The 27,818-nt window shown below is 51.1% G+C and overlaps 1 protein-coding gene across 2 annotated transcripts; it reads left to right on the plus strand.

The window, feature by feature from the left end:
• Positions 1-27,751, plus strand: Col6a2 (collagen type VI alpha 2 chain). Of its 2 annotated transcripts, none has more exons than XM_006256300.4 (28): positions 1-157; positions 8,140-8,291; positions 8,402-9,000; positions 9,194-9,214; positions 9,934-9,999; positions 11,255-11,308; positions 11,421-11,465; positions 11,789-11,815; positions 11,979-12,005; positions 12,101-12,145; positions 12,460-12,513; positions 12,994-13,056; positions 13,601-13,663; positions 13,837-13,926; positions 14,395-14,457; positions 15,056-15,118; positions 15,423-15,485; positions 16,009-16,071; positions 16,504-16,554; positions 16,930-16,965; positions 17,304-17,366; positions 18,541-18,603; positions 18,776-18,811; positions 19,252-19,297; positions 19,436-19,588; positions 19,758-20,210; positions 20,309-20,347; positions 24,280-25,805. In XM_006256300.4, the coding sequence occupies exons 2-28, from the start codon at positions 8,153-8,155 to the stop codon at positions 24,573-24,575; spliced, it is 2,781 nt and encodes a 926-aa protein (XP_006256362.1). In that variant the 5' UTR covers positions 1-157; positions 8,140-8,152; the 3' UTR covers positions 24,576-25,805. The 2 variants fall into 2 exon arrangements, with proteins under 2 accessions (XP_006256362.1, NP_001094211.1); NM_001100741.1 differs by lacking the exon at positions 24,280-25,805 and adding an exon at positions 26,715-27,751 and having other exon boundaries at positions 92-157.
• Positions 27,752-27,818: the final 67 nt, after the last annotated feature.

Here is a 27,818-nt window from a genome sequence, read left to right on the forward strand (position 1 = left end):
GGACAGAGTTAAAGTGGGAGGTCCCTAGATTGGTCCCCTCCCGTTCAGTCCCGGGCCGCGCCTGGGTCCCCTCCCTCCTGCCCACTCGGCGCCCGCACCTCGGGCCGTCAGGACCCGAGCTGTCCTCGGAAGTACCCAGACGTCCTCTCCAAGCCAGGTAAGCTGCTTTTTATGGTATCCAGCCAGGACACCCGGGGAAAGGGGGAACAGGATTCAGGGGCTGCACCTCAGGAGTCTAGGGTGAGCACAGTTCTCCCCAAACCAGACAGTCCAGCCCCAGGTTCTAGTCTCCTGGTGCCCCCTAGGCCTCTGTCCCATAGGGCCCAGTTGGAGTGCAGGCTTCTTCTTCCTCCGGATTCCACAGCTTTCTGCTGATCCCAGATGGACCAGATGCCCCTTCTTCCCAGTCCTCGGAGTGCCTGGCATCTGGTCAGACCTATGGCCATTTCTAGCAGATCTGAGTTATCTTCCAAGGGTTAAGGAACCGAAATCGCCTCAGTGGGAACGAACACACGCTGTGACTTGAACCTGGACGCGGGTTCACTGTTGGCTTCTCTGCAGGCCCCAGGGAAGGATAGTCGTCGTGGGGAAGGAAGGGAACAGCCACTTAAACTAGTTCCTCAGATGGACTTCAAGGGTACTCTGTGGGCAGCAGAGAAGGGAGTCTCAGATCCCACCGCTGGGCAAGCCAGGAATCATGAGGGTGGACCCGGCTTTAATAATGTGTTACTCTTGGCTCTATACTACCCCTGGGACACCCTTGGGCACTCACTCCCACAGCATGGTGGGCAACCTCAGAGACCCCTCTCCTATAGACAGCAACATAGCCCCTTGTGAAGCCTGGGTATCCTAGGGGGTATTCCCATGCTCCCCTGAGGACATGAAGCCAAATGCCACAGAGGAACAAGGTACCTACAAGGGACATTTAAGGTCCAGATTAAGTTACTGGGTTGGTTTTTTTTGTTTGTTTGTTTGTTTTTTCTCCCTCAATTAAATAGTTCTAGCTTCAAAGCGAGCACACGCATAGCAAGAAAAAAAGAAAGGTGGCATTTGGGGCTTCATCTCACAAAGACTGGAGGTAACACAGGTGTCTGGGATCCCTTAGACCGAATCAGTAGGGCCAGAGACTGGGCCTGGACCTAGGGTCCCAGGGAACAGGTAGTACCAGACGGGAGGGGTTGAGCATGGGACTTTAGAGCATCCATTCTGAGAGTTGCGCATCAGTCTTGGGGACAGTGAGTTTCCCCCAATGAAGTGGTTTCAGGGAGTCAGCACAGACCTTGGAAGAAGCAGTCAAGACTGCTGCCACTTGGGCAGCTCGTGAGCTGAAGGAGGGGTTCCTTCCTGTGCAGCAGTGATTTGCCAGCAAATCCAGTCAGCTCTTCTTTGGGGAGGCCTCTAAGCAGGTCTCTCAGCAGGGCACGGGAAGCTCTGGGCATCAGGGGTTCTCTGATTCGATTCTCAGAATCCAGGATGAGAAGGGACTGCAGATTTGCATAGGCTCTGGCATAAGATGCCTGTCATACCCGCCCTCCTAGAGGTGGTCCTGCCTTCTCCTCTCAGAATAAGGTCAGACTTAGAAGCACCCACCAGTTTCAGCTAGCAGGGATTCTGAGGGCTCTAGATAGACCGCTCACAACCCAAGCACTAGATTAAGACAGTACTGGTAGCGTGGTTTCTAGAATACAGATGGTGTGAGTTTGGAGTTGTTTCTTCCTTTTGCACGGTTCCACACTTCCATTAGCCAGCCTTGTTGTGTCTCTTTTGCCCACTCATGAAGTCTTAAGAATCTAGAGAAGTCCCACAAATAGTCAGGGAGTGTGGGGTACCACACTTGAGCAAGCCTAGGAACCCAGCCTCTGACCTCAATAGGTGCTGGCCCATACTGTGAACAGCATCTCCATGGGTGCCCAGCAGAGACGCTAGCTAGACATGGGGTAGCTTCCTAGTCCATGCGGCAGTGAAATGGCTCAGGAGTGGGGAGCTCAGTTCTGAGCGGCCCTGGTTCCACTCATTGCCCATCACCCACCAGAGAAGCCGGATAGAGCACATGTGGTCTGCTCACTGCCAGTCTGCCCATTGTGGTGCACAATGCTTAGGTTTGCTCTACCTCAGCTTGACAACATTACCACCAGCAGCCACTTGCAGGGTTACTGTGATTTACAATTTTCCCACATTCCTAGTAGATGTTCTTTAAAAACAAAAACAACATCAGCAAAACCTACTTGGCTATGTGGTGAGACCCTGGAGAGGGAGGGAAAGGACTAAATCTCCCCCCCCTCTCTCCCCTCCCCCTCCCCTCCCCCCCACCCCCTCTATATGTGTGTGTATGTGATATGTGTGTGTAGATAGATAGATAGATAGATAGATAGATAGATAGATAGATAGATAGATAGATAGATAGATAGATGAGATATCATAAAGATGGACCCAGAAATGGAAGAGCTCTGTTATTTGGCAGTTCTTTTTACAGTTTTTGGAGACACCTCCAAGGTTTTGACATCAACTTCACCAGCTTACATTCTCATCAACTGTGCACAGGGTCCCAAATTGCTTGTCATTTTATGATTGGTTGGTTTCATGCGTTCTCTCTCTCTCTCTCTCTCTGTGTCTGTGTGTGTGTGTGTCTGTCTGTGTGTGTTCGTACATGCACACTCAAGCACTTGGGCTCAAACCTAAGTTTCAGCCTACTTGTGCATGCTAGGCAAGTGCTCTGCCACTGACCACACCCCCAATCCTGTGCTGTAGTTGTTCATATTAATTAGGTGTATCGAAATGGTTATTAGGTTTCAACGTTCAGGTACAATTAATCTGTTTTCTTCAAAAATTTTTTTGGTTGGTTTATCCAAATTCTTGTGTTTTCTAAGAATCGGGCTTCACTTCCTCCTAGACTCCCTCCATTTTTTTTTTCTAATTTGTGTCTCGTGTGTCCTCTCTTCATCTCCTCTGTTCTCTAACAGCCATGGGTTTACTCTGCTGTGCCTTCTCTCGTCCCTTCGGTTGTAGGCTAGGTTGCTGATCTGAGCTCTTTCTTGGTCTTGGTCTTGGTCTTGGTGTCAGCTCTCCCAGCTGTGTGCTTCCCCTTTTTGGAAATGATTTTGCTATGTTTTAGAAATTTATTAGTTTTTAGGCATTTTAAGTGTTTTCTTATTTCCCTTGTATTTTTTTTAACTTGTTGTCTTAAGAGCATGGAATTTAATTTCCACAAGGCTAGGGTTTCCCAGTTTCCTCCTGTTACTTAACATCTAACTTGGCTCTACTGGGATCTAAGATGTTCTTTAGGGTGTCTGCCTTGGCAAAAGCTATTGACGTTTTTGTATCTCTCATTGCTGCAACTCTCTTCCCCTCTCAATGAAGTGACTTCCCAAGCACTTCAAGGGCTGGAATTTCATTCTCTGCTTTTTTTTTCTCTGTCTCCATGTTGGAGTCATACATTCGAAAGCAGTGGCGTGGCCAGAGGAAACCGGAAAGTTGCTGCATGTGCCCATGGAGGGTTGGCTCAGAAAGAGCCCTGGAAGACCCCACACTTACATTTACACTTCAAGTCGGTTCTTGTCACAGAGGCTGTCTGTAGCCATCAGGGTCAAAAATTGAAACCTTAAATCGTCACGGAGGCAGACATTCTGGGTTCCAGAGTGACTCCATTATTAGACTTGAGTCTTTGATTTTCACCAAACGATCAAAAAGAATGTGACATCATCCAGAAGAGAATGGCAATGGGAGATAAAAGAATTGGCATATATATATATATATATGTAGATAGATAGATAGATAGATAGATAGTAGTAGATATATATCAGTAGACATATATATCAATATCAGTAGATATATATCAGTAGAGATATATTTAAGTAGAAATATATATCAGTGTGTATATTTATCTATGAATCAGTAGATTTATAGATAAGTAGATACCTATAAATCAATAGATTTGTAGATCAGTATATATATAAATCTACTATGTATATATGTAAGGTACACACACACACATGTATATGAAGAAGATGGGGTAGATAGCTGACTCAGTGGTGCAGTGCTTGGCTAATAATGGGAAGAAATAAATCAGTAGACCCTGCATACGAGAACAGCCCATTGGTAGGCCTACTAGACAAAGACTTTAAAAGAGTCATCTTTGAAATGCTTAAAGAGCTAATGGAGGATAGGAAGGAAGTCGGGAAATAATTTATGGATAAAATGAAAGTGTCAGTGAAATGCCAGGAAAAAAAAAGACTAACTAAAAATAAGCCCAAAATATCTGAAAAGTACAGACTTGAAGTGGAAAATCTTACTAGAGAGTCTGAAACGTATTTGAGAAACCAGAAGAGAGGATCGGTGAACTCAAGATAGAATGAGGAAAACTGTCAAGTCTGTGGAGCAGAAAGAAAATTCTCGAGAAAAGTGAATAAGGCCTGGGAGGGACGTGGGAGCATCGTGAGTAGCAGCAGCACATGCATTTTGGGAGACTCGGGAGAGAGAACAAAGGGAGTTGAAGAAATAATGTCAGGGGGCGGGGCAGCAAACGTCACCAATTGATAAAGAAATAGAAACATCCAAGAAGCTTAAACTCCAAGTAGGATGGTCTCAGAGAGTCCTACAACTAAAAGCCATCATAATTTAACCCCAAAGACAAAAGCTTGAAGGCAATAAGAAAAGAATGACTTGTCCGATACAAAGGGGCCTTGATAAGTCTCCTGGCAAATTTCTTCTCAAAGCTTGAGTCCAGAGGCAGAGGGCTAAGATAGTCAAAGTGATGAAGGCAAACTAGTATCAACCAAGACCTAGCAGAACAGTCCCTGAAAGTAAGGGAGAAACAAAAACATTACTGGGTCAACAAAAGCTAAGCGTGTTCATCATCATGAGCCTCTGCCCTGAGACAAGTGTTAAAGGAAATCCTGAGGGTTAACATGGAGGATAATGGACAATATCTAAAAGCCATAAGAAAACACCAATATCTCAGAAAAGGAAAACACATTGGCAACTGTTAAAAGCTAGTGTTACTGTAACAATGGAGGGTAACTGGTTTTTCTTTTCTACATGATTTGGAAAGCGAATCTGTCTTAAAGAAAAACAATTATTTGTCTAAGAGCTAGTGTTACCGTTTTGATGTGTAATCTCAAAGTTTCTTTGCTATAGAATTTAAGAAACGGATATATTAAAATGTTGGCTATAAGGATGGAGAGATGGCTCAGTGGTTAAGAGCATTGGCTGCTCTTCCAGAGGACCCAGATTCCATTCCCAGCAACCACATAGCAGCTCATTACAGCCTGTAACTCCAGTTCCAGGGGATTGAACACCCTCTTCTGGCCTCCAGAGGTACCAGGCACACGCGTGATGCACATATATCTTTGCAGGCAAAATACCCATCCACATAAAGTAAAAAATAAATTAAAAATGTGAATGTATATTAGTTATGTTTTTAAATATGTGGCCAGCCTTCTGTATTCCCTTTTCCCACATCCATAAATACAATCACAGATTAAAAATTAAGCTGTGCCTGTACTGAATATTCACAGACCTTTACTCCCTGTTGGTGTCTTTAAAATGCCGCATGACACATATTTATATAGAATTTCCATTGTGGTTGGCATTAACAGCAACATAGAGATAATTTCAGGTATACACAAGGATATGCAGAAGCTACGTGCCAAGAGTATATTATTTTATAGAAGGCAGTTAAGCATCAGGTTTTTGTGTCAGTAGGAGGTCCTGGAGCCAAATACTGAGATCTGAGAAGCACTTACATGAGAATGGAGTTTTAAAAATTACATGTGTATGTGTATTTGTATGTGTGTGTGCATGTGTGTGTGGTATATATGTGTGGGGGGTATATGTGGATGTTTGTGTATATGTGTGTGTGTATGTGTGTGCATGGGTGTGAATGTGTGTGCATTGTGCATGTGTGTGTGCATGGGTGTGTATATGTGTGTGCATGTGTATTTATGTGAGTGTGTATGTATGTGCATGTGAGTGCAGGTGCCCATGGAGACCAGAAAAGAGCATTAGATCCTCTGGAGCTGGTTTACAGAAAGTTGTGAGCCACCCTACATAGATGCTTGGGTTTCCTTGTAAGGGTAGTGCACCTTCTTAACACCAAGCAGTCTCTGCAGTCCCGGGATGAAGTTTTATGATATTGGGGTCAGAGATATTAAAGGTGGAGAAATTTTATGTCACTAAATTGGTACACATTCAAATAGTTTCGATTTTAGGAACAGTGTTCTCAGTAACCACCAAGAAAAAGCAAACAAATTCCAAAGAAATGACATTTTGCTACAACACACACGTAGATGGTTATTTGAGAAATTGGGAACGTGGATGTGCGTGGCATAGAGGAAACGGACGCAAAAAAATGGGGGATACCCTCTGTCCGTGATTTCTTTTAACGAAATTGGATTAAACTCTGCAATTGCGAGACAGAGATGGGCAGAGTGGGCGCTAGAGAAAACAACACAGCCCCACTTCATGCTCCTTGCAAGAGACTCACTTTAGATCTGAAGAGAAAAAAAGCAAACAGATTAACAGTGCCTTAATGAGAAAAGATACAAAGATGCAAACAGCCAGAGGGAGAAGGGATAACTATGTTAACATCAGACAAAGCAGACCTTAACATTTAAAAATAGAGAAACAGAGAAGGGTATTGTATATCAGAGGGAGGCAGGATACCCGGTGGGTATCATGGTTCTAGGATTATACCCACTCAGTAATAGTCCATCAAAACACTTGTGATTTTAGTTTTGGTTTATAAGATAGGGCCTTTTTCTGTAGCTCAGGCTCGCCTCGAACTCTGGACCCTCCCGCCTCCACCTCCCGTGTGCTGAGATCCCAAACATAGACCTCGCCTTAGCAGCGGCACAGCACTGTCCAGCATGATTTGTTGTGAGAAAACTACATTAGCATATGAGTACCAGGAGGCGAAAAATGGAGGTTATCTTGGAACAACTGAGGCTGTCTCTATAATTGCCAATGAATTTTTTTTCCTTTAGGTGTTTCCTGGAGTTTGCTGTTGTCTTTGTTTTTCTCTCTATACAGATAGTTTTAGAATTCTTATTACATGTTAGATTTCCCAACTGGTAGACTTAATGTACTTCACATGGCCATGCCTAATTAATTCTGTTTTCCTGGTGATAAGGGGCGTTCATGATCTTCAACACAAGATCCCTCTGTCAATTCTTTGTTTCTCCTGAGGCCACCTGTCTTTTCAGTTATGGTCTGTTATGCTTACATTGTTCTCCACAGTCTGTTCTCTGTCCTTTGGATGTTCTTACCATCTGTATCAACAATTACTCAGGTATAATTTATCTCATCTTTTTGGAATGAAACTTATTAGTTTGAGACAGGATCTTGCTATGTAGCCCAGCTGGTCTTGAACTCATGGCTCCTGTCTCAGATGTTCAAATGCTAGGATTACAAGTGTGCATGTGTCCTACCTGATTTCCTCCATCCTTAATATTGAATACACTGTTCACTGACCCCACCCATTTTTCAACTATAATAATGGAACATCTGAAATCTGGAGTACTTTCTCTGACTGACGAAATTTCCCAGATAACAGATTGGGACAGAGTCCCTCCGGGAGCACAATCACCCTCACTCCAGAGTATTGTGTCACTTCTTGTCTAGTGGTCTTGTTGTGCCCACAAAGGGCTGCCCTCAATTTGCCGGCATCTGATGGGAAGTCATACTAAAAATCATTGTCTGACTAGACCTGGCTCCACTCAGTCCATACCAATGCCCCACGTGAAGGGGAGCCAAGCTACAGGGTTTGGGGAGACACTCCCAGAGTCCCGCACTGAGCCTGCCTGAGTGAAAGGGCATGCTTCTCCTTCCTCCTGTCCCCAATGAAGATCCTAGAGCAGGATATGTGAAGAGACACTTCTCCCTGGTGTCCCCAACACACACAAATGGGCCCATCTATGTATAGCCTGGCTTCAGAGAACAGAGAAGAGCTGAATGCCTATATCCAGCCTTGAACTGAGCTCTGCAGACAATAGAGAGTTGGAGAAGCATGGTTCCCCAGTGGGTGGAGGGGGGCATGGAAGTGCCTATTCCTCAAAGGATTTCAAGCTACGTGCATCCCAACCCAGAAGAGCAGTGATGTCTATTGGGGGTAGGAGTGTCTATAATGGCCACTCCTTATTGCAGGACATCAGGGCACATGACGACTACTACCAAGATGCTCCAGGGTTCTTTTTCTGTGCTCCTGCTTGGGGGACTCTTGGGGGTCCTCCATGCCCAGCAGCAGGAAGCCATCTCACCTGATATCTCTACTACTGACAGGAACAACAACTGTCCAGGTACTTGGATGGGAGAGAGCGGTACTCATGGGGTAAGGGTGAGCTCACATCATAGCCCCGACTGGGCAAGCCCTGATGGGTCCAATGTCCGCCCTGTCCCCCACCTCCAGAGAAGGCTGACTGCCCAGTCAACGTGTACTTCGTGTTGGACACCTCGGAGAGCGTGGCCATGCAGTCCCCCACAGACAGCCTGCTTTATCACATGCAGCAGTTCGTACCACAATTTATCAGCCAGCTGCAGAACGAGTTCTACCTGGAGCAGGTGGCCCTGAGCTGGCGCTATGGTGGCCTACACTTCTCGGACCAGGTGGAGGTGTTCAGCCCCCCAGGCAGCGACCGGGCCTCCTTCACTAAGAGCCTACAAGGCATCCGCTCCTTCCGCAGGGGCACCTTCACTGACTGTGCCTTGGCCAACATGACCCAGCAGATCCGGCAGCACGTAGGCCGGGGTGTAGTCAACTTTGCCGTGGTCATCACCGATGGCCACGTCACAGGCAATCCCTGTGGGGGCATCAAAATGCAGGCTGAGCGTGCCCGCGAGGAGGGCATCCGGCTCTTTGCCGTGGCCCCCAATAGGAACCTAAATGAACAAGGCCTGCGGGATATCGCCAACACCCCACATGAGCTATACCGAAACAACTATGCCACCATGCGACCTGACTCTACTGAGATTGACCAGGACACCATCAACCGCATCATCAAGGTCATGGTGAGCATCCGTGGTTCAGGCAGAGGTATAAGGATATCGCCCACCCATCAACGTGGCAGTAGGCAGAGTTCCGGGTCTCAGTGGAGGGGGATTTACGGTCAAGTCCTTTCATGTCCATGGTCCCCATCCAGACTAGAAGGTGACATACAGGTCCCTAGGCCCAAGCTAATCTGAGTCTCTCTGTTTCCTACAGAAACATGAAGCCTACGGAGAGGTAAGTTGCCTTGTCACCACAGTACAACGTATGCTACCTGGTCACAACCAACCGTTGACCCAGCGGAGGACCAACGCCCTACTCCTGGTTGAGCAGAGCAGAGCAGCAGCAGAATTGAAGTCCACTTGCTCTGTTTGGCCTGAATCTCTTGAGCTTAGATGAAACTCCAGTTTCATCCCCAGTCAAACCCAGGCTATTTAGTTCCTCCCCAGGGCAGGAGGGAGGCTGGTATAGCGTTATCTACCAACCACATGATCTCTGAAGAAACTGAGTCATGTACCAGACCGTGGGGGGGGCTTTATCCAACTCAGACTAGAAACCAGCCTACAGCCTTGGAAGGTGCTGTGTCCCTGTGGGTAAGGGGACAAGGTACCCAAAGTCCCTCCCTTCCCCTTCTGTGGAAAAATCCAACCTAGAACAGCTACTTAAAAGAATGGCAATTCGGTCCCCACAATATAAATGGTGCCCAGCCCTGACGAGAGCTCATGGGTTCTTTTAACGGTCTGTCATTGTTTAACTCAGCCTCACTTATCCAGAATGTTTAACTCAGCCTCGCTTATCCAGAATGCTTAACCCAGCCTTGCTTACCCAGAATGTGGCTAGATGATTTAACTGTATGGGTGTTTGGAAACTTCCTCTGAGAGTCCCAAGGTTATACCTGTCCCCCAGCTGGGGACTTGTCCTACCCCCTGACCTGCTGTCTGTCCACCTCATTTCAGTGCTACAAGGTGAGCTGCCTGGAGATTCCGGGACCCCACGGACCCAAGGGTTACCGAGGACAGAAGGTAAGATGCCTGGAGACCGCATGGCCTATTTTTCAGGAAGCCCCTGCGTGAGTTCCACATTGAAGGCCAGCTGTCCGTGGGTGGCCTCAGCGCTTCCAAACTTGAAGAAACTAAACTTCTGATTGTTTCCGTTTCCTTTCGAATGATATTTTGAGAGAAGTAGGAAATGTTTTAAAAAGATTAAGACACGCCACTTAAAATACGTTTGTGAAGTAAGCAAGCAGGCCCACGTGGGGAAATAACGCACCCAATACATTTCTGTCGATAGCGTGGTTGCCAATTAACATGAGGCATCCCTTGGAGGCTGACTTAGTTCTAGACTTTAAGGAAGTTCTGCTCGGAATGGTTGCCTGGTGTTTTTCTAACAGAGCGGTGTAAAATAAATCTTTTCCAACTCCACTTCCATGGCGTCTGAAACTAAGGATGCGCATGTCAGGAACCAGAAGGGTAGGAAGAAGCTGAGACCAGTCACATGAAGTGACTTTTGCCAGTGCAGTGAGGGCTTGTACAGCAGTGGGCGGCCGGTGAGATGTCTCCTGGCCACGAGAATTCCCACCCTGTGATAACTGGGAATGGATTTGCCACTCAGAGCTACCTTACCCATACAGTGGAGCAGTGACCCGGGCACTGGGAGGCAGATGCCACAGGGTCTTCAGGGCAGAGCACAGCTGAGACCCACCAGGATGTCTGTCCGCTTGTTCTGCTTGATCCCCCTCCTCTCTCTTGTACCTCATGGTTTTTTCCTTCTCCTCCATCCTTTTGCATTTAAAGGGAAAGAAAATTAATAAGCAAGCGCATTTATTTAGTAAGGCTCTGATACAGGTTTAAAACTTTAATTCCTAGGGAGTCTAATGTAAGGTGGTTTCCTGAAGCCCCGATCTGCCTAGTCCCTTCAATCCACATCTTATCCATGCCCATCCCATTCATGAGGAATTCATGGCCCTGTGAGTGCCTGGCTGAAAACCTCAGCTGTGGTCTGGGCTGTGGCTCAGAAGTCGCAGTGCCAGCATCCCCAGCTGAGAAGCTGTTCTGCCCATTTTTAGCGTGGCGTCATGGAAAGCTGTCTATCAGGGTTCAGAGAAAAACGAGTCGTCAGAGCCTGGTGGGGGCTACCAGGACCCTCTGGGGAAACTGATCCCATTCCAAGATGTTCTCGCCTGGGGAGGGACCAACAGCTTTTGCTGTATAACCTCTCTCAGGAGATGACAGGGTTCCCGTGCCTCAGTTTACCCTTCTCCCCATCCTCTGCTTTTAGGGCGCCAAGGGCAACATGGGCGAGCCAGGAGAACCTGGACAGAAAGGACGACAGGTAAGGTCCCCACATGGCCTCTGGCCCCTGACCCCTGGACTTGACCCCCCAACCACTCTCCCTGCAGCCAGGACTGGAATCACGACTAAGGGTCTTTGTTCCTTCTTCACAGGGAGACCCTGGCATTGAAGGCCCCATTGGATTCCCAGGACCCAAGGCAAGTTCTCTACCCAGGACTGGGATGGGGGAAGGGAAAGGGAGGGAGTTTGGGGCAGTTCCCCTTGCAGGGTATTCACAGCCCAGCCCCAGTTGCCCAAGAAGAACAGCACCTCTACAGTTTGAAGGTCACCCCAAAACTATGTATCCAGCCTGAACCCCCCTCCTCTGCCAAACCCACTTGTGGCTCCCAGGCATGATGCAGCCACTGTGTACGCCCTCGATGCTGGGTCTTGGCTGCTCTCCACGTCTGTCTATCCAGGGCTTCCTTGCACCTGCTGACATGCACTCGGTGACACTCTTGTCTTCTCCTTCTGCCCTCAGGGTGTGCCTGGCTTCAAGGGAGAGAAGGTAAGTCGCAATGTTGCACAGGATATGGAGAGCTACTCCGTCCACCAGCGAACACAACAGCCTGTCGGGCGGGTCTCATGTTTCGGGCTGAGTATCTTCATTTGCACCCCGGTGTCTGTGAAGCTTGGGGCCTCAACCAACCCTTTGCTTTCCTCCCGCACAGGGTGAATTCGGATCAGATGGTCGGAAGGTAAGCCTGAAAGGATGGGTGTGCCCTGCCCTGCCCTGCCGCTGAGAAGGAACAAGGATCCAGACCTAACCAGCCCTTTTTTCTTTCTTCTCCAGGGAGCTCCGGGTCTAGCAGGCAAGAACGGAACAGATGGACAGAAGGTAGCCACCAGCCCCAGCCCAGCTGCCAGACACCACTGTGCCTGCCCCATGCGCATCATTATAATCACACAGATATAGACATATAGACATATACACACACGCGTGGTGAGGACATTTCACGCCCGTGCATCTGGCCCAGTCCTGGGATTCTGTCTCCATGGAGACAGAATGAAGAAGCCAAAGGGGAATCACCTCACCTTCCTGTGCTCTCTCTAGGGTGCAGATGTCATTGTCATACAAGGGCCTAAGCGGTGCTGTCACTGATTTGCATGAACCCCAGATTTACACTCTGATATCCCATCTTCTCCTTTCAGGGCAAACTGGGCCGTATTGGGCCTCCTGGTTGCAAGGGAGACCCGGGAAGTCGGGTGAGTAACTTCTCCATCCTTTCTGCCTAGCCCCTGAGAGGTCATTCGGAGAACATGGCTACCAGGCAGAGTTGGAAGCGAATCTTCAGATTCTCTCTTCTGCCCAACCTCTCCCTGCTTGACCCTCACCCATGTCTGTAGTTCCGCTAGTCTTGGGGTCCCAACCCATCGTCCTTAGCCTATGAGCCAACACTTGGACATGTGTGAGGTCCCAACCCATCCCCCTCAGCTTGTGAGCCAACCCTGGGACACATATGGCTGCCAGACCAAATGAAGCTCATGGTCCTAGGCTGGGAAGTTCTGAATCTTTGATGACCAGGATTAGGCACAACTCTTCTTGAGCCAGAATCTCACAGCCAGATTGAGTTCTGGGGGTCCCTGCTCTGTGTCCTTGTTCCTGACTCGAGGGGAGCACAGCCCACCTGTGGCAGCACTAAGCAAGGACTCAGACAGCCTAACAGCCTCTCTCACCTCCCACAGGGCCCCGATGGATACCCCGGAGAAGCTGGAAGCCCGGGAGAGCAAGGAGACCAAGGTGCCAAGGTAAGGGCTTGGCTAGATGCAGCTTTAGAGAACGGGCTGGGTCATCACCCTCAGGAATCCCTGCATTGGGAGCTCCCTGTGTCAGCTTTGATTAGGGTGAGGGGATATCCAGGCTGTGAAGCCTAGCAGGAAGGTCCCGGCCTCACTCACTATTCAAGAGCAGGTCACATGCACCACAGCTTGCCCACCTCCCCTTCCAAGCTCGCAGAGACCTATTCCTTGAGATCCTGGTGACCTTTGGCCCTTGGTAGCCCTAGTCCTTTAGCCACAGGGTAGGCAGTCTTCCCCAGGAACCCAGACCTGAGATGTTCCTGTCCCTTCTCCCTTGATCCCCTGCCTTAGGCACATCCCATTCTGACCAGTCCCTCACAGAGGGCTCCTTTCCCAGAGAGTCCCAGACTTTACTCTGGGCTCATGGGTTGGTCTTTCGGGCAAGGTCTCCTCCTATGGCCTGGAATCCCGTGTGCGCTAAGAACATAAGAGAATATAGATGATTCGGCCCACCATCCATAAACAAAACTGATGTTACTCCTGACCCTTCCAGGGGGACTCTGGCCGCCCAGGACGCAGGGGACCACCAGGAAATCCTGGAGACAAAGGAAGCAAGGTAAGTGCCTGACCTGCTCACTGCCCTTGCCCAAGATACCATCCACACTGTCCTATGTCCTCATGCATGTGGAGAGGGATGGGGAGACTGGCTAAGAGGGCCATCGCTCACTAGATCCCACACATTCCTCGGCCACAAGCCTGGCCATGCTGTGTTGTCCCTGCCTCACACAGGGATATCGAGGCAACAGTGGAGCTCCCGGAAGTCCAGGAGTGAAAGGAGGCAAGGGAGGGCCTGGCCCCCGTGGACCAAAAGGAGAGCCTGTGAGTTTATCCTGCAACCACACGCCCTACGCCTCGGTCAGACCAGGTCCCTGCTTCAGGCTCCTCTGTGGAGAGGCCTTGGACAAATGGCACTGGGGAAATGCAGAGCTCTCTCTTCCCAACCAGCCCTTCCCTTAACCTCCCTTCAAGGTTTCCCCAGGGCTGAACTCGGGGTAGCGACCCCTTCCCAGGGATAATCCTTAGAAGAGACGGTCTGAGGAGGCCCAGTCAGGGAGGGAGCAGGAATGATCATGCTGACAGTCCACGCCGCGTCCCAGTCACTGCCCGGCCTGACCAGAAGCACCTACACACCTTAGTCTTTGACTGGGACAGAGCAGCAGTAGGGGGATAGAGACACAGCCTCAGAGGGATATCAGAAGGGACTACCAGACTCAGGGTCCCAAGAGAGAGCAGGATCAGAGGTGGTCCACATGACCCTCCCAGCAGTGACGTTTCTCCTTCACCCAGGGACGCAGGGGAGATCCTGGGACCAAGGGCGGCCCGGGCAGTGATGGTCCAAAGGGGGAGAAGGTAAGTTGTTCTAAGGAACAAAGGGTTCTGCTCTAGGATCTCTCCATAAAGCTGATGGGCTGAAGAAAACTCTGAGGTCTTATCACTGACAGGGTTGGGGTGGAGGGTCCTTGTACTATCTGAGAAGGTAAGCCTCAGACAGGCCCCACACTCCCACCTGCCCCTGAGGCTTCTGGAAGGGCACCACCCATCTTATGCATGTCATGTACAATGACAGAGGCTGCACACTGCCACATCTTTGTAGCATCCCCACTGCAGACATAGGCTCCCACTGCCACAGCTCCCAAGGACGGTGATGAAGGAACCTTCCTCTGAGCTGGTTAGGGTCCCTACCACATTGTGGTTTCAGCAGGGCTGAGGGTCTGGAGAGTATGACCATTCTGACATTACCCCTCCCATACCGATGTCTTTGCCCTGAGGGGCTGAATAACTTGTTTCTCTAACCCTATCCTCAAATACACACACACACACACACACACACACACACACACACACACACACACACACACACACACACACACACTCTAATACTGTTTCTGGAAGAGATGGTTCAGAATTGCTGCTTGGCCCAAACCTCACCAGACCTGTCTTCTCACAGGGAGACCCTGGTCCTGAGGGGCCACGAGGTCTGGCTGGAGAAATCGGCAGTAAAGGAGCCAAGGTAGGTTTGGCAGAAGGTGACAGATGCCAGGGCGGAGGGCTACACCCAGGACAGGAGGTGGCAAAGACCGGAGTGGAGGAGGCTACACCTAGGACAGGAAGGGTGTGAAGGGAGGGAGCTGGAGGGATCTGTGCTCAGTACAACCTGCCTCATTAAACCTTCTCACAGACCCAGCCGAGGCAGGACCACTACAGGGTGGCCCACCCTGAACCCCGCCACCCACAGGGCGGATGTCAGGACTCTGTGGGTACAGCATTAGGGCCACAGCATCCCATCCTCTTACCCTCATCTCCTTTCTTTGCAGGGAGACAGAGGTTTGCCTGGACCCAGAGGCCCCCAGGGAGCTCTTGGGGAGCCAGGGAAGCAGGTCTGTATGGGGACGCTTGAAGTCTTAAGGCCATGAGAGTACCCTGTCCTCAGGTTCCCACTCACCCTTTATCCTGTTCTCAAACTAACCATTTTCTACCCTGCCCTCTATCCCTCCCACGTGTTTCCTACCTTGGAACTCTTCCCCTAACCCTGTCAGCTTCCCACCCTGCCCCTTACCCCACCCGCTCCTCACCTGCCCCCTGACCTCCCCCTTCCACACTCTCCAGCCCTCCACCCACTCCACACTTACCCCCAGACCCCCAGCCTTCTCACCACCCATTCATCACCCTGCCTCCCAAAGTCTTTCCCACTTCCAGCCCTATTCTGTAAACCCCCATTCTGCTCCAGACCCCCTACCCACTCCCCATCCTACCCTTGCCTACCTTTCCCAGTCCCTAGCCCCAGGCAAAGTGGTGGCCCTGCTGCTAAGACCTGCCGTCTTCTCAGAGCTGGTCAAATCAAGCTAGGGTTATCGCCATTTCAGAGGACTAGGCCAGCTCTGACTCCTCTCTTGCCCTCAGGGATCTCGGGGAGACCCTGGGGATGCTGGGCCTCGAGGAGATTCAGGACAGCCAGGACCCAAGGTATGTCCCTTCCTTTTGGCAATATGGGATGGGGTCCAAGGCAGCTGCCTGAGGAGGTGCCCACCAAGAGCATGGCAGGAAAAGCTTGGGACCCTGGAGGAGAGAGGCCTCCCTTGAACCTCCTATTCCCAGCTCCTAATGAGATTGGCTGAGGTAGCGATGCTGGGCCTCTTGAGCATGGAGAGCAGTAGCAGATTGTGCAGCCTACTTCTGCCCTCTCCAGCAATGACCTGCTGGGAAAGATGGCAGGGTCCTGAGGGATGGACAGCCATATGGGTACTGCATGGTCCCTGTGGCTTCTCTAGTGTGTGTCATTGTTCACATACACTCCAGTCCAGAGGTAGGCAAGCAAGGCTAGGCTCACCCTACCCTGCACTATTTGGATTCTTCCTTCTCATCAGCCATTCCGGCTAACTCAACCTTCCCCTTCAGGGAGATCCTGGAAGGCCTGGATTCAGCTACCCAGGACCCCGAGGGACACCCGTAAGTCCAGTATGGGACAAGAACTCCCAGGAAAAGCCTGCAGAGGAGGGGCAAGGCTTTGAAGTTCCTCAATGTGGGACTAGGAATAGGGATGGGATGGGGGGGTCACCTGTCGCTTGGTGCAAAGGTAGATCCAGCCAGCACCAGGAGATATCAGGGGTCGAACATAACCCAGGTTTGGTTCAGCATGGCTCATTATGCATTGGTTTAATGGCCTTTACCTGAGGTGTGTGTGAGCTCCTGAGCTCCTGTATGAATGCTGATTATCTGAGAAATCGTGAGGGGGTGGTCTTAGCTGCGAGGTGGGCCTCTCTACCTGTCGCAGACTTGGGGTCTGGGACTGTGCAACCTGTCAGACTTTTGTTTGCTTCACAGGGTGAAAAAGGCGAGCCCGGCCCACCAGGCCCTGAGGTACTTAGAGGTCTTATCCCAATCAGCCTTTTCCTGCTAGGGGTTGTAGACGTCCTGCATGCCTTGTCCACTGTGGGAATCATCTTTGGGTCATTTCCTTGCTCCAGGACTGGCAACATGGCCCCTGGCTGGGCTTGAGGTCAAGGTAGCTCCTGTGTTGTGTCCTTTTCCAAACAAAACCCAAGGCTTTCCTGAAAATGCCCAGCATCCTTAACAGATGCTCAACTATGCAAAGGGTTTCTGTGGCACCTCTGAATCCCCGAGGAAGGTCTCGTCGTGTGGGACAGGGGTGTGCATACCACCCATCGCCCACGGCTAATGTGTGTCCTGTGTCATAGGGAGGCCGAGGAGACTTTGGTCTGAAAGGAGCACCCGGACGGAAGGGAGAAAAAGGAGAGCCAGTGAGTGTCACCGTCCTATGCCCTGGGCAACGGGCTGGCCCATGACGAGAGCCTAAGATCACTGAAGACACACCCAACCTGCCTGGCACCAGCCCCTTGAAGGGAATGGTCAGGCTCAGAAAGCCTCCTCTGTGCTTTCACACCGCCCTCAGCCAGCACCTCCTGTTGGCTCCGTGGCACAGGCTAGACCCATATCATGTTCATGTCTAGGTCCCTGGCACCATTGGGTATGCAGATGGTCATGTGGGTGCATGAAGAACAGAGAGGGCCAGACAACATATATAAGGGTGGAGAGCAGAGGTGGTGGGTGGACAGACGGGTGGGGTTGGCAGTTCACTGAAGGGATGGTAGGTGGGTGGACAGGTAATAAATAGGTAGGCAGATCGGGCACATGAGAATGCCCAGATGGCCATTGGATGTCTCCATGTAAGCTATCCCAGCATTATCTTTGATGTTCTTCAGTGGCTGTCTTCTTCCTCCTCCTCCTCCCCCTCCTCCTCCTCTCCTTCTCCTTCTTCTCCTTCTTCTTCTTCTCCTCCTTCTCCCTCCTCCCTCTCCCTCCTCCCTCCCCCTCTTCCCTCTCCCATCTCCGTCCTCCCTCTTCCTCCTCCCTCTCCCTCCTCCCTCCCCCTCTCTCTCTCTGTCTCTCCATCTCTTTCTGTTCTTTCCACTCCACTTCTCTTCATTTCGATTTCTCTTTCCTTGTTTATTTCTTTCCTTGTTTATTTCTCTCTTTCTCTCTCTTTCTCTCTCTCTCCCTCTTCCTCCTCCCTCTCCCTCCTCCCTCTTCCCTCTCCCTCCTCCCTCTCCCTCTCCCTCTCTGTCTCTCCATCTCTTTCTGTTCTTTCCACTCCTTTTCTCTTCATTTCGATTTCTCTTTCCTTGTTTCTTTATTTCTTCCCTTGTTTATTTCTCTCCCCCTTCCTCTGTTCCTCTCTCCCCTCTCTCTCTCTCTCTCTCTCTCTCTCTCTCTCTCTCTCTCTCTCTCTCTCTTTCTCTCCAAGGCTCTGATAGCGACTGCTCAAGACCCGAGGGTAGTGCCAGACTTGGGATGAAGCAGGTGATGCAGTGCTTCGTGACCACTCTGCTCCCAGCAGAGACGGGGATCAATACTTCTATGGAGCAGAGGGACCTCCCAGAACTATACTGAGCCTACTTCCTTGTTTCTCCTCAGGCTGATCCTGGTCCCCCTGGTGAACCTGGCCCTCGGGGGCCAAGAGGAATCCCAGGACCTGAGGTAAACCCAGCTCTGTTCCTTTAGCCCACAGCTCCCAAACCAGCCAGGCTAATATATGTGAATCTTCCTGGTTCTGCCCTTATGGGCCCATGGGCCAGTATGTACTGGGTGGTGGCACCAGGCAAATCGGACTCAGAAGCCTCACCTCTTACTGTGGTCCTTTGTCCTCCAGGGAGAACCCGGCCCTCCAGGAGATCCTGGTCTCACGGTAAGTGTCACCTATTGTAGAACCCTGTTTATGAGTGTTCTTCTCTCTTAAAAAGTCAAAGACCAAGAGCATCGGGTACTGAGGGTTAGCCAGGGCAAAGTCAGAGAATGAGCTCAGAGGGGCCAAGGTAGTAGGCCTGGGGTCAAAGGTTGAAGTCAACAGGTTGGATGTCAGCAGAGACAAGGTCAGAATCGAGGTTGTCAAGAGTTAAGTCCAGTTCAGCGGGCAAAGTCAGCAGTGGTCAAGTTGGTAAGGACAGGGACCTTGGATGTAGTTGGCATGGGTAAGGTCAGAGGGCAAAGTTGGAGATGTGTGTATCAAGTCCTATTCTATATGTGAGCATGGACATCAGTAGACACGGGGTGAGGGGCTCCTGTGGAAGCCCTGAGGAAATGGTAGGTATGCCCCGCCTAAGTGCACCCATGGGGGTTGTGTTTCAGGAATGTGACGTCATGACCTATGTGAGGGAGACCTGTGGGTGCTGTGGTGAGTTGGCCTAGCACGTCGGGATGTGTGCGTGGCTGCCGCCGGAGGGACGGATCACTCACGGTATCTCTGGCCCTGTACCCTAAGTGTCCTCACACTCTCCGCTCACTAATGTTGTCACCCTGCACGCCCTTCCAGACTGTGAGAAGCGCTGCGGTGCCCTGGATGTGGTCTTCGTCATCGACAGCTCTGAGAGTATTGGCTACACCAACTTCACCTTGGAGAAGAACTTTGTCATCAATGTGGTCAACAGGCTGGGCGCCATTGCCAAGGACCCCAAGTCTGAAACGGGTCAGTGAGAACCTAGGAGGATCCCGAGGTAGAAACCAGAACCCTACATATAGCCAGAATCATGGCTTTGCCATGTATCCCATGATTTCATTCCAGGCAGTTGAGCCATGGTCACCAGGGTGGGAGCGCAGGCTGGTATAACCCGGATCACACTGTTGTCCCCTTGTAGGTACACGTGTGGGTGTGGTACAGTACAGCCATGAGGGCACCTTTGAGGCCATCCGGCTGGACGACGAGCGGGTCAACTCCCTGTCCAGTTTCAAGGAGGCCGTCAAAAACCTTGAGTGGATTGCCGGCGGCACTTGGACGCCCTCTGCCCTCAAGTTCGCCTATAATCAGCTCATCAAAGAGAGCCGGCGCCAGAAGACCCGGGTGTTCGCAGTGGTCATCACAGATGGGCGCCATGACCCTCGAGATGATGACCTCAATCTTCGGGCACTGTGTGACCGAGACGTCACCGTGACAGCCATCGGCATCGGTGACATGTTCCACGAGACCCACGAGAGCGAGAACCTCTACTCCATCGCCTGTGACAAGCCCCAGCAGGTGCGCAACATGACGCTGTTCTCTGACCTGGTGGCCGAGAAATTCATCGATGACATGGAAGACGTCCTTTGTCCGGGTGAGTGATGGCACCCAGGCCTTTACCCCTAGAAGGCTTACTACTGCCGAGAGCCCGGAAAGAACTAACAGAGACCTGGCCTCTCTTCTCTCTTCTAGACCCCCAGATCGTGTGTCCAGAACTTCCCTGCCAAACAGGTAACTGGTCTACCCGGAACCCTAATCCCAGACGAGCAGAGCAGCCCCAGCATCCTTCCCGTTCTAACAGGAACTGTGCAGCCTCAAGGGTTTGTCAATGTGGAGGCACCTCCTTAGTGAGGAACCCTTGAAGTTCACCCCTGGCATGGTAGAGTCAGAGGCTCAGGGTGAGGACTGGCTCCTGCGAGCTCATAGTGTCATCCTGAGCCCCTGCAAGGTACCATCTGGGCAGAGGCTGCTGGCTTGGAAGTGCTTGGCTCTTGACCATTGATCAAAATGGCATTTCAGTACAAAAGGAGTCTCTTGCAAGAATCTGGTCTCCCTACCACTGGGGTTCTCTCCTTCCGGTCCATAGGGTCAGGCCCTCCCTTGCCTTCCTTTCATTCCTGGACTCCCAGGAGCTCCGCTGTGGGCAGACATAACTAGAGCCATCCACTTGCCAAGGCCTAGCAAACTCTGATCAAAAGATAAAGTCCTAAAACTGCTGGGCAGAGCGGCTGGTGTTAGACATCTGGAGACAAGCATGGTGGTGGTACCCACCAGCAGTTGACAGCTTTGCTTCTAACCCTGCAGCTGCCTTTGTGGCCTTCATAGTAAGAGGCTGGACTCAGAGCTGCTTCTCCCAAGGGATGGTAGGGGGTGTCCCTGCTGTGCTGAGGGTCCCTGACAATGCCTCCCCAAGATGCTGCTGCAGAGTGCCTCATGAAGATGTCCTGGGGCCATTCAGTCCCCTCTGCAAGCCCTATTTATTCAGGAGTGTTGAGTAAGGGCTGGGCCAGTTCTGCATGGTGGGGCTACTGTGGAGATGAGCCACAGGTAGTAGCCCTCATAGCCTGCACTGTGCAGCCACATCTCCCTACAAAGCCTCGACTGCTCCTTGATCCCTCCCAAAGACAAGGTGGCCCACTGAGCATGCGCACAGGCTCAGAGCCCACCTGATTAGAAATGACCATGTGGCCTGGGAGTCAGGGTCTCATACTGTTCAAACAGATCACTACCAAGAAAACATTTTCAGGGCACACGCTAGCCTCAGCCATCTGAGAAGGATTATGTGGGGCTCCAAGCACTGGCTTCAAGTTGCCAGTTCTGGTATCTGCCAAAGACTAGGGACCATGCCTGATGTGAGACCGTCCAGCTATGCCTTTGACCCTAGCTCCTGGCACCTTGACTGGGCTCCTAGGTGAAACTGTACTTTGGCGGGTGATGGTATCAAACTCTAGCCCAGTATTGTAGAGCTTTAAGTGAGGTTTGTATAGGAGAAGCTGATTTCGCAGATGGCTCTACCCCTCCAGCACAGAGCCAGACCCTTGATCCCTGAGTCTTGCTCCTGATCCCAGGAGGAAAGGTTTAAGTTTCTAGTCAACAGGTTGAGCAGCTGTGGGTTTCTGGGGCTGTCTTTATGGGGTAGCAGGTTCCCCTTTTTACTGCCGAACTTTGGTATCGGGGAAGAAAGGCATTGAATCTTGTCACATGCTTGCTCTCTTGGTGATGCTTTGTGAGGCTTCAGTAGCTCTGATAGCAATGGTCAATGTTGATTTTCTCTTATTGAGTAGGCCTTGTGTCTCTGAGGTGGAGCCCTCTGCTCATGGGCTACTTCAGTTATGCCTGCTGAATTTGAGTGCCCCGTGTCTTATGGGGAGTTCACTTCTGAGTTCAAAGAGCTGTCTCTCTCCATCTCCCTTTCTGGTGACATCTATGTCTGGATTGTATAGGGTGACACTAGATGATAGGGTATAGAGGCTCCAGGATGGGGTTCGCGGTCAAACAGTTTCCACCTTTGAACATACCGACTCTGGAGGGTGGCGAGATCAAGAGGAAATGGGGAAGTCAACCTACTCTGAGGCCTTAGGACCCCTCAAAGCATAGCGCTCCTTACAAGGCCCCCTCCACATCCCACATCTCCCTAACCCCTTTCTACTGACCACATTTGCATTTATGTTCATATGAAATTTTGAGATAAATTAGACATGGTGGTGGGGTAAGGGGAGCGTAGTAACCTGAGACGTTGTGTTTGTAAGGGAAGTCCTGGGTGAGCATCCTTGTGAGCATTTCCGATAAGAATGTGGTGTCAACCACCCTCCTAACTCTGACCTAGCCCTATCTACCCAGAAGCCTGGTTACCTTGGGCCTGCCTCAGGCCAGAGATGGTGTCCATCACTAGGGACTACTGAGTGTGCCTGAGGAGCTAAAGATTGTAGGAAGAAAATCAGTAATGACCACAGTACCAAAGACTGTGGAGAGACCTGAGCATGGATTGTGGAGGTGAAAAAGAGCCTCTAGAGCTGTTCCCAACCTGTGGGTAGCGACCCCTTTGGTAGCCAATGACCCTTTCAGAGGGGTCACCCAAGACTATAAGAAAACACAGGTATTTACATTATGATTCGTGCGTGACAGCAGTAGAATTACAGTCACGAAGTAGCACCAAAATAATTTTACATTTGGGGGTCACCACAACAGGAGGAACTGTATAAAGGGTCTCAACGTTAGGAAGGTTGAGAACCACTGTCTTAGGGCATCCCCTGTGATGGACACATCTGAGTTTCTTCATGCCTCCTTGGCTACCAAAGAAAAGGGAGTGAGTTTGACCATAACATCTACTGGGTCATAGTCATAATATGAGAGAGAGAAGGGGTGGGGGGGACAGAGAGAGAGACAGACAGAAAAAGAGACAGAGAGAGAGGGAGAGAAATAAACAAGGAAAGAAATAAAGAAACAAGGAAAGAGAAATTGAAATGAAGAGAAATGGAGTGGAAAGAACAGAAAGAGATGGAGAGACAGAGACAGAGACAGACAGAGAGACAGACAGACAGACAGACAGACAGACAGACAGACAGGGAGGGGCTGGAGAGATGGCTCAGCCATTAAGAGCACTGACTGCTCTTCCAGAGGTCCTGAGTTCAAATCCCAGCAACCACATGGTGGCTCACAACCATCTGTAATGGGATCTGATGCCCTCTTCTGGTATGTCTGAAGACAGTTACATTGTACTTATATATAATAAATGAATAAATCTTTTAGAGAGAGAGAGAGAGAGAGAGAGAGAGAGAGAGAGAGAGAGAGGAACAGAGACAGAGAGAGAGGGAGAGAGAGATAGGAACAGAGATAGAGAGAGACAGAGAAAGAGAGAGAGGGAGAGAAGTAAACAAGGAAAGAAATAAAGAAACAAGGAAAGAGAAATCGAAATGAAGAGAAGTGAAGTGGAAAGAACAGAAAGAGATGGAGAGACAGAGAGATAGAGAGATAGAGAGAGACAGAGAGAGAGAGAGGGAGAGAGAATGAGAATAAAGAAACAAGGAAAGAGAAATAGAGACAAAGAGAAAAGGCATGGAGAGAACAGAAATAGAAAGGGAGGGAGAGACAGAGACAAAAAGAAAATATGAGAGAGGGAGAGGGGATGAGAGGAGAGAGAAGGCTGAAGAGGGCGGGAGATAAGGAGGGTCTTGGTCTCCCTTGATGCCTGTACCACTCACAGTCTCAGACCCTGATGGACAGGTCCTAGAACAGCAAACCCACCCTGGGACCAAAAGGTTAGCATCGTGGCTTTGTCTGTGGGCGCTGTCTGGAGCTGGCTCTTCCTAGGGATGTGGTGATGCAGAACCGACCTGGAGGAAGTTTACAGCATTTGTGCACATCTTAGTTGGGCTTGGGTACTAATGTTCCGCGCTGAGTTTTTCTAGAGCTCTGTGGATCCCCAAAACTACTACCGGGCTGTCTCCTTGGCTGTCTCTCTTGCTATCAGCTTCTTCAGACCCGCTGCTTCCTGCCTAGGCTAGACACCCCACTACCACCTGCTCCATTCCCCCCTCCTACTTGTCTCCCTGGGCTTATTCTCTTGGTCTTAACCACTGTCCATGGTCAGAGGCCTAAGGAGGGCTGGAGGCCAGCCACGCCCACTGGACCTCCTAAAGTCTTCTCTGGACACTCCCTTGCAGATGAACCATGGCCCGGGAACAAGCCCCCGGTCACCTTCCTCCGCACGGAAGAGGGTCCAGACCCCACCTTCCCCAAGACCATCCCCCTGATCCAGCAGTTGCTAAACGCCACGGAGTTCACACAGAACCCAGCTGCCTACTCCCAACTGGTGGCTGTGATGGTCTACACCGCCGAGAGGGCCAAGTTCTCCACAGGGGTCGAGCGGCAGGACTGGATGCAGCTGTTCATTGACACCTTTAAACTGGTGCACAGGGATATCACAGGGGACCCAGAGAGCGTGCTGGCACTCTGCTAAAGCTTCGGGCTCACTGCGGGCAGATAGCCAGATCTAACCCCTCATTTCTTTTAGATTCCCAGGGCTGAGGCCTTAGGCAGTAGGAACCTAGGAACTGGCCCTCCCACTCCTGAGGCCAGAAGTATAGAACCTTGTGTCTTTAATATGACACTCTCTGAAGGGTCCCTCCTAGTTCCTCCAGCCTCTGGTAGAAATTCCATCCTTGTGCTTGTGGGCACACCACTCCAGTATCACTTCTATTTCCCCATAGGCTCTTTTCTTTGTATCCCCATGTCCCTCCTCCTTTTCCTCTTCCTCTTCCTCCTCCTTCTCTCCCCTCTCCTCTTCCTCCTCCTTCTCTTCTTCCTCCTTCTCTCTCTTCTTCCTCTTCCTCCTCCTCTTCCTCCTCCTCTCCCTTTTTCTCCCTCTTCCTCCTCCTCTTCCTCTCATGTTTTACATTTTGTTTTGGGAGATGAGGTTTCTCTGTTTCACAGCCTTGACTGTTCTGGAACTTGCTCTGTAGGCCTGAAACTCACAGAGCTCCCCCTGCTTCTGCCCCACGCCGCCACCCCCAGTGCTGGGATTAAAAAAAAAAAAAGGCATGCTCTCTCGTGCCCCTCTTTGCTCTGAGGACATCAGTGACCGAAGGCTCACCTTAAGCCCCAGAAGCTCACATGTGGCAAAGGGCTGTACTGCTGGGATTAGGTTAAGGTTCATGAGATGTAAATTTCTGGGCATCTCTCAGCAGAGCACATCACCTCAGTTCAGCTGAGTCCTGTGTTTGAGAGCACAGATGGGGGTGGTGCTATTTGAATGCTTGGGAAGATCCCCCTGTCCTGGTCCTTTCTGCGTTCTGATTGAGCTCAAGGGGTCTCATCAGGCTAGACGGATGTCCTCCACCCCATCTGTGCCCCTCTCTCCCAGGGTGAGGCTTACCCAGTCTCCTCCAGGCCCTGGAGATGTTGATGTTGAGGGAAAGTGCTCAAGCCAGCAGCCCCCACTGTCTGTGTGCCTCTGGGCTTGTGCTAATAACTGAGGGAGTGGGTGAGTTGTGAGGAGCCAGGAGATCCAGTAGTCCCTCAAAATTTTCTGGAGCAGATTTCAGGGATTGCGGGTACTACATAAGGTTTTCGACTAATATGCTCAGTAGGAAAGACCCTGCCCATTGAGGCACTACCCGACTCGGGGCTCAGACTCAGAGGTAGTGAGCGATTGTAAACATTTTATAAAGAGATGAAACGTTTAACTGTGCATTGCCATGGTCAAATGATGTCGGGCTAGCATACCCTGGGATGGATTGGAGTCGAGGGGGAGGTGGGGGTGAGGCACAGAGGAGGTAGGGGTGGGGTGGGTACCCTGGCACCTGGGTTCTGCCTCAGCAGTTCTTGATCATACATGACTGGAGTCAGGCTGTTCTTAATGGGATTCCCTGGGGTCCCAAATGCCTGGGCTCTGGCGGCAAACGCAAGGGAGAGCCGAGATAGACGTCCGGCGAATAGGTAGCAAGGCCCTAGCCTGTGGTCTCTGACACACCTCTGTGTGTGTGTGGGGGGGGGGGGACTGGTGGCTGCCCACCAGGTGAAATCCACCATGGGCCCCTCGTGGGTTGCTTCAGCCATACCAAATGTAGACTGCTATCTATTTGGAAAATAGCAGTATACCAAGGCCACAGTGAGTGCCAGGACACATTGGGTCCTTCCTCTTTCTGGGAGATGTACAGCTGAGACAGCCCAGGTAACTCAGAACTAAATGGCTCTTGGGGAAGGAGTCAGGTCCAGGGGCCTTATTGTGACCCTCCCACCAGAGAGTGACTTTTATGTGAGTTTCTGAAGCTTGGGCTAAGTGAGGGATTTGGAGCTCTTGAGAGTCCCAGAGGTGGTTGATGGCGGCTGAGACATGCTTGGTGACAAACAATGAATCCTCTGGTCTCTAGACAGGATTTCTAGTCCTCTAGTTTGGGGGCATTTAAGAAAAATTCCCAGGGGGCAGTAGACATGTTCCAAAGGAGCTGCTTTGTTGAGGCCTCCATTGGTGACCATGAGTGAAGTCCCAAAGTCCCATGACCTGGGATCCCAAAAGCAGGTTGTGTGCAGAAATGGGATGAGTTTCAAGCTGGCCACCCCTTGCCTTCCCCGGGCCCACCTTACGTCTTCCCTGCAGAGCTCTATGTGGCCCAGTGCACACAACGGCCCGTGGACATTGTCTTCCTGCTGGATGGCTCGGAGCGGCTGGGCGAGCAGAACTTCTACAAGGCACGGCGCTTCGTGGAGGAGGTGTCACGGCGCCTGACTCTGGCACGAAGGGATGACGACCCACTCAATGCCCGCATGGCCCTGTTGCAGTATGGAAGCCAGAACCAGCAACAGGTGGCCTTCCCGTTGACCTACAATGTGACCACCATCCACGAGGCCCTGGAGAGAACCACCTACCTCAATTCTTTCTCGCACGTGGGCACAGGCATCGTGCACGCCATCAACAACGTGGTGCGGGGGGCACGGGGTGGGGCCCGGCGTCACGCGGAGCTGTCCTTCGTCTTCCTCACGGACGGCGTCACGGGCAACGACAGCCTGGAGGAGTCCGTACACTCCATGCGTAAGCAGAATGTGGTGCCCACCGTGGTCGCTGTGGGTGGTGATGTGGACATGGATGTACTTACCAAGATCAGCCTGGGTGACAGGGCGGCCATCTTCCGGGAGAAAGACTTCGACAGTCTAGCCCAGCCCAGCTTCTTCGACAGGTTCATCCGCTGGATCTGTTAGCGCCGCCATGCTCTACCATCTCTTGACCATTTCCCATCTGTGGTGCTACTAGGACCCTAGCCAGTCCCAGCTAGACGGTACACTTGGGTCTTTCTAGAAAGTGAAAGCCCTTCTCCCAAGGTCAGGACAGAAGGACTCTGAACCCAAAGCCCCTTCCCCACCTTCGGCTCCCTTGGCTTCCCCTCCCCACATCTCCAGCCTACCTATACCTTGCTCTCAAACACTGGAGGACCCCAGAGTCTTCCCACTGCCCATTTCCCACAGCCTCTGCCCTTCCACTTCCGTTTCTCCTTCATGCATCCGCTAGTCCCTTCTGAAGGCCTGCACCAGTTGTGCCCAGGGCCCTGTCTTTCTCTACCCGTTATTTCCTATCTCAGGAGATCAACTCTGAGAGCACCATGTCACATGCCCAATGGCCCAATAAAGGTTTTGAGCCTCCCTGCTGCTGCCAGATCCCCAGTGTCTGTGCCCACTAGGGCCTTATCCCAGGCAGGTACCACACTAG

The sequence above is a fragment of the Rattus norvegicus genome, chromosome 20 (genome assembly GCF_036323735.1).
Source record: "Rattus norvegicus strain BN/NHsdMcwi chromosome 20, GRCr8, whole genome shotgun sequence".
Classification (NCBI taxonomy): domain Eukaryota; kingdom Metazoa; phylum Chordata; class Mammalia; order Rodentia; family Muridae; genus Rattus; species Rattus norvegicus.

What these genes read in the sequence shown, in the direction of transcription:
- Col6a2 (NM_001100741.1), top strand. Translation starts at nt 8,153, where the DNA reads ATGACGACTACTACCAAGATGCTCCAGGGTTCTTTTTCTGTGCTCCTG. An exon ending in GTGGACCAAAAGGAGAGCCT is followed by an intron (nt 13,927 to 14,394) that starts GTGAGTTTATCC and finishes TCCTTCACCCAG; the next exon opens with GGACGCAGGGGAGATCCTGG. An exon ending in GGAAGACGTCCTTTGTCCGG is followed by an intron (nt 20,211 to 20,308) that starts GTGAGTGATGGC and finishes TCTCTCTTCTAG; the next exon opens with ACCCCCAGATCGTGTGTCCA.